This window comes from Monoraphidium neglectum (genome assembly GCF_000611645.1).
Source record: "Monoraphidium neglectum strain SAG 48.87 unplaced genomic scaffold scaffold03543, whole genome shotgun sequence".
NCBI lineage: Eukaryota > Viridiplantae > Chlorophyta > Chlorophyceae > Sphaeropleales > Selenastraceae > Monoraphidium > Monoraphidium neglectum.
Window position 1 is genome coordinate 1 of NW_014010086.1, and position 6,134 is coordinate 6,134.

The window sequence follows — 6,134 nt, forward strand, 5'->3', positions numbered from 1 at the left end:
CCCATCCTCCCCCCCCCCTCCCCCGCTGTCCCCAGGTCTGTGTGTGAGCCCGTGGAGCTCGACAGCGGCTCGGGGTCCAAGGGCAAGAACTCCGCCTCAAGCGCCGCCGCCACCTCTGCCGCCCTCTTCTGCGGCGCGGCCGCCGCCCTGCTCATGCTGTGACGCGGCGCCGCCCTTCTTTCCATTCTTACAGAGCAGCCACCTGCTGTTGCACCCGTTGTCGCCGGGTTGCCAATCCGCGCCGCACGCAGCTTGAGGGATATTCGCGAGGCGCCGCGGACGGCAGGGCGTCCCACGCCCTGCGCCAGCTGGGTCAGTGCGGGGGCTGGCGCCAGCAGGGCTGCTGCGTTCCTTGTGTTTGACTTGGCTGACGCCGGGGTCAGGATGCTCACGGTGCAAGGCAGATCAGGCTGCCTCGCATCTGTCAGGTGGCTGGCAGGCGCTGCCGCAGAGGCGTCACGCTGACAGCAGCCTTCAGCCTTGCCGTGCAAGGCCGTCACAGCGGGCTCTATGCGATTGGCAACCGGTGCCGCGCTCTTTTCTAGGTTGTTTTGGCGGGAGCGTCATCAAGCCTCCCGCGGCCACCTCTTTACACATATGGATGCTTACTTCCGGCTGTCTTTTTTTAAGCACGGTTTTGTACTTCAAAGCACGCACTGCCTGCCTTCCGGGTTAATGGCCCCGCACTGCCGCGCGCCTTTGCGCCGGAGCACTGCAATCTCCACAGCGACATGTAAGGTGAACCCCAAACATGGGCGGCTAGCTGGGGCCCCTGATGCAGTCCGAGGGTGGCGCCCCGCAGTCCAGCCTTTGATTGTGGTGGCAAGCAGATGCGGGGGCGCGTCACCAGATTTCCATAGCCACCAGGCAGTCGCTCCTTAATGCGCCAGAAAGACGATGCGAAGCTCTCAGAATGTCGGAGCCGTGGGTGATGCCCCCAAAAGCGTCATGTGCGCCGGCCGGCTGGCAGGGACAGGGGCCGCATGCCTCTCGGCGCACAGCGGCCGTGTACCAGGCGGCGCAGCGTCGCGTCTGCTGCAACAGACACCCTTGCGCATCCCTGACCCATAGCTCACTCCAGCGGGGGCCAGTCACTCCTGGATCCGGAGGAACGGGCCCAGCTGCACCCTCTGCTCGCCCCTGACGGCGGCGGCTCATGGGGACTCCCGCACATCAAGAGCGGCTGGCCAGCACCTAGGTGGTTAGTGCCGCACCTGCCCCCCGCCCCCTGTGGGATGCGAGTGATTTTGCATGGGCTCACCCTGGCAGCTCACGGTGGGGCTCTGAAGCCCTGCGATTCTCCCCAAGAGGACCTCGCGCGCAGCAGCGCGTTGCATATGGAGCGTGCTGCGCAGCCCAAAACCCCCGCACAGACTGCATGTGTGGCTGGCAATGTCTGACGCCATGCTGGAGTGCGATAGGCTGTGAAAACTACCATGCGCTGACAGTGATAACGGGTGAAACGAACAGGCCGCCGTACAGTACGGTACCACGACACTGGCCAGCTCGGATCCCGCGAAGCGGGTGCGAGTGGCAGCCATATGAACCTGGCCATGCACCGTGCAGATCAAAGACGCGTAAAGATCGCGCCCGCGTTGCTCTTGATTGTATCGACGTCACTGTCACCCGCGGTTGGCCAGCACAATGATGAGACCGTGGACCCCGCGACGAGGAACCAGCTAGTTGGCGTGGCCCGCAGGCTCTGAACGGTGCCATGGAAGGTCATGGCACCTGTCAGCGGCCCCGCACCGCGTCCTGCCGGACATGTAATCGGCGCGGCCGCCTTGCTGCGTCGACCTCACTGCTGCTGCTGTCGTTGCTGTGGCCCACAGTGGCGCCGGTGGCGCATGCCGCTGGCTCAGAGGCGACCGCCTATGTGACGCAATCGGGTGATTGCGGGCCCGTTGCGCCACAGGTGAGCGCACGGGTGCTGCGCCCCAAATTCTAGATCTGATCCTGCACACGGGAGTGTCCATTCTGTCCGCGCGGTGACGCACGGACTTCTGTGCGCCCCGCTCGCGGCCGCAGGGCACTGGCAGGTGCTACACGTTGCAGGTGGGCGCGCAACGCCCTCTGGCGGCGACGCGCAGTCCCACTGCCAGCGGCCGCGGCCGCCGCAAAGCCGTGTGCAAAATTCCCGCCAGCGGGTAGCGCAAAGGGCGGGATTTTGCGACCAGTGATGCAGCCCCGGGTCGGGCTCTTCAGTTGAGGAATGCTCAAACACACAGTCTCTACACACCTATGCGCACGCGCCCGACCGCACGCGCGTCTGCAGGAGGCGCTGCGCGACCCTGCAGTGGCGCGTGTCAGCATCCTGGAGGACCTGCGGCTGGCCTTCGCGGGGTGGGGCCAGAGCGGGTGCGCGCGCGCGGGACAGGCGCGGGCGGCGCACGCACGCACGCACGCAGCTGGATTTTAGCTGGGGACGGGGCAGCCGTCGCACAGCGGCAGCACCTGTCGATAGCGCGCGGCGGCTGCCCCTGTCCCGCTCGGGGTTTTCCTCGGCCTTGCGTGCGCGCAGCAGCTGTGGCAGCGCCGTGACTGGCTTCGTCCCCTCCCCGAAAACCGCGAGCTCTGACAACGCTGTATACACACGCATGCACTCGCTGCCCACGCAGGGGCGACCCCTGGCTGACCGTGAGGCGGGACGTCGTAGTCGCGGGCGCCGCGGCCGCTGGCGGAGCCGCTGGTCCCGGCGCGGGCGGCGGGCGACCGCCGTCCGTTGACTTTGACTTTCTGCGGTCCATCGTCCTGATCGGCGCGAACCGCAGTGTGACCCTCAGGGGGCTCGAGGTGCTGCACTCCTACAAGGACTCCTCCATCGCGGTATCACCCTTTGTCGGCGCAGGTGGGTGCGGGTTGGGGGAGCTGCAGAGGGGGGGGGCGAGGCCGGTTGGGTGACGAAGACGGGGCCGTGCGGCGCGGCGCGATGGCCCGGGTGCGCCAAGAGGAATGGCGGTCATTTGCAGGCTAATCGCAGGTCCCGCAATCGTCAGCCGGCCAGCTGCGCCCGCGGCTGTCACTTTGCCGCAGCCGGGCACGCGCAGGCCCTTCCCTCACTGGTGCCACCTGACGTCCCTCCTGCGTCCGGCCGAATCCCCGCACACCCCCACACCCGTGACTCAGCCAACAGCACCCTGATCCTGGATGACGTCATCCGGCGGCGCCCCATATGTTCAGAGCCCCTGCACACGCTCCAGGTGCGCAATGTGCGGCGCCTCAGCCCCCGACGCTCTGCATCGCCCTCACGACCCCCAGGGCGTGCTGTCCAACTGGAGCACGCACCCGCCGCTCTCAGCCCGCACTCCCCTCGACTCTCTCTCGACGCTTGCGCCGCCGCCTCATCTCATCCACTGCCGCCCAGCGCTACGAGGCGCTGCCGCGGCCCCCTGGCTACCCGGGGCAGCAGACCATCAGCTTCAGGAACGACTACTGCAGCACAGACAGGTGCGCGCCGCCACTGGGGTCCGATCAACGCTGAGACCTCACACCCTCCCCGACGCCATGGCCTTGGCCATGGCGGACTGCTGTAGGGCGCCGCCGCTGGGGAGAAAAGGGTTGGAGCGCTGGGATTGGGGGAGGTTCATGGCATAATGCGGGGTGGACCGGCCTGGTTTGGGGCGGAGACACGCTCCGGGACGCGCGCGTGAGGGCAGCCTGGCGGACTGCGGGCGAGCTCTTGCCTCTGCGCACCTAAGCGTACCCCGCATTTGCCGCCAGGTGCTTCCCCGGGCCGTCCCTGCACTACGACGACGTCGCGGTGGCTGTGGCCACCCCTGCGAACGAGCTCACCAGCGCACAGCTGGCTGGTGTGCAAGGGGGAGGGTCTGGGGCTGGTTTTGGGTGTCAGCGACGGAGGTGCCGGCGAGTCGGGCCCTGTCAGCCGAGCCGCAGCCCCTCTGCCGGCTTGCGGGGATGGCGACACGGGGGGATGACCGCTCCCAGCCGTCGACGACGCCGCGCCCTGTGCTGGTGTGTCGCGGTCAAGCTGCTGGTCCTGATGCGTGGTGGTCGACCCTGGCGGTGACGTGCGCGTGACCGTGAGCAAATCTGCCGTGCCCTGTCCGCTCCCGTACCCCGTCGCCCCTAGGCTACACCCTGGTGCTGCGCAATGTCACGCGTCTGTGCCTGTCCTACGTGACTCCTGAGTGTGTCCAACAGCAGGGGGATGACGAGTGCCTCGCACAGGTGGGGCAGGGGAGGGGTTGCGTGTGTGTGTGTGTGTGTGTGTGTGTGTGTGTGTGTGCGTGTGCGTGTGTGTGTGTGCATGTGTGCGTGCGTGCGTGTGTGTGTGTACACATGTGTGCACTTGTGTGTGCCGCACATCGTGTGCATGTGCTTGTGCGTGCGTGCGTGCGTGTGTGTGTGCGTGTGAGAATCTATTTTTGTGTGAGGCAGACGGTGTGTGCGGGTGATTCTGTGTGAGCAAGTGTGTGTGGGCGTGTTTGTGAGCTTCTGGGGTGTGCACAGAGGCGTGTGATAGCAGGCGTGAACGTGCACGTTGTCTTGCGTGGCGCGGGTGCGTGGCGGACAGCTTCAAGTAAAGGCACACAGACGAAGCAGGCATGGCGGGGTGCAAACGCTGGACGAAGGCAGAAGGTCGAGCGGCGTGGCGGCCGGCTGTGAGCTCGCGCTGAGGGTTGCACACCTCGGCCCTCATCGCGTGGCCCACTGGCGGCCAGCGCTGCGGCGGCAGTATTCTTGCCTGTTCCAGTGCACCGAGCCGTATTGCCCAATCTTCCCCACTACTGTCTGTGACCGCAGGGGCTGGAGGACTACATAGCCGCACTCAGGTCAAACGAAAGCAAGCAGGGCCCCAACGGCCGCGGCGGCGCGATCGCCGGCGCCGTCGCTGGCTCTGTGGGCGGCGCGCTGCTAGTCGCGCTTGCGGGGCTGCTGCTCGCCCGCCGGCGGCGGCGTCGCCGCCGTGAGAAACGCCGTGCGAACGGGCCCAAGTGGGGCAGCCTGCAGGACAGCGCGGGGGCTGTGTACGACTGGGTGACGCACCAGGTGGCGGGGGAGGAGGAGCAGCAGGGGCCGCTGCCAGACAAGGTGCAGCTCGGGGTGCTGCTGGGCACAGGCGCGTTCGGACGGGTGAGCGGGCGCACGTCGAGGGATTGAGGGGGGAATTGAGAAGAGGGGTTCAGGGGAAGGGGTTGAGGGGGTTCGGAGGGGTTGAAGGGGGATCAGACCCCATACCCGCGGGATCCAATGGGAGACAATGAGGTCTGCGCTGCTGGGATGTACCGGCTGCAGGGCTTTGTCATGCCGCGAGCAGGGGGGTGCGGTTCGGGGATGATCAGGCAGCGAGCGCAGGGGGGCAGGGCTGGGGTGTGACGTATGTGCTGCAGCTGCCATTGCCAGCGCGCCTGCCTGCGTGCATTGTGCACCAGCTCAACACGGCTGCTGTGCCGAACACACTCCCAGACACCGTACTGACAAACGGACACGCATCACCACCCGCAGGTCTACAAGGCGCGCTGGAGAGGTGCGCGCCGCCCCTGCAGCCCGCGCAGCGCCGCCCGCGCCTCCGTTGCTCTCGCCCGCTGCTTCTGCCCTGCGTCGCCGCGGCTGCGAACGGCCCTACCCTGGTGTTCGGCGGCGGGCCGAGGGAGGGCGGTGCGGCGCATCTCTTGATGATGGCGCTCTGCAGGGCTGCGCAGCACTCTGCCGTCGGCTGGGCGCCACCCCTGGGGCCGGCCCCAGCCTGGGCAGGCCCGCATCATCCAGCCCAAGCCCCAACTGACACGCACGCCCCGCAGCACCTGTCATTGCACCACACGCTCACACACGCCCCCACAGCACACCCGTTCCCCCAAAGGCATGGATGTGGCCGTCAAGGTGCTGCAGCACGACCAGCGCAGCAGCGCGGAGCGCATTCAGAACGAGGGTGAGCCCCCTGCCCGGCCCCGCGCCGCTGCCCTCGATCACTCGCCGCGGCCGCCGCCGCCCTGCGCCACCCCCCCCCCCAGACCATGTACCACGGAAAGCCTGCGTTTACCCGCGCGTGCGGCGCAGCTGCCGCGCCGCTGCTGCCGCTCCGTGTTCACACATACACTTTCGCAACCGGCCCCAACCACTTCGCCATGCCGCGTCCCAGGGCGTGACATTGCTTGCGCTGCACCCCCCCCCTC

At 67.5% G+C, this 6,134-nt stretch overlaps 1 protein-coding gene across 1 annotated transcript; it reads left to right on the forward strand.

Moving 5' to 3' along the window:
* Positions 1-2,212: 2,212 nt before the first annotated feature.
* Positions 2,213-6,107, forward strand: MNEG_12963 (hypothetical protein; the record flags this gene model as incomplete). Its single annotated transcript, XM_014038565.1, has 10 exons — positions 2,213-2,358; positions 2,619-2,848; positions 3,127-3,200; positions 3,365-3,447; positions 3,721-3,809; positions 4,091-4,188; positions 4,765-5,094; positions 5,517-5,619; positions 5,822-5,890; positions 6,019-6,107. 10 exons carry the CDS (start codon positions 2,213-2,215, stop codon positions 6,105-6,107), a joined length of 1,311 nt encoding a protein of 436 aa, XP_013894019.1.
* Between the last annotated feature and the right edge of the window lie 27 nt (positions 6,108-6,134).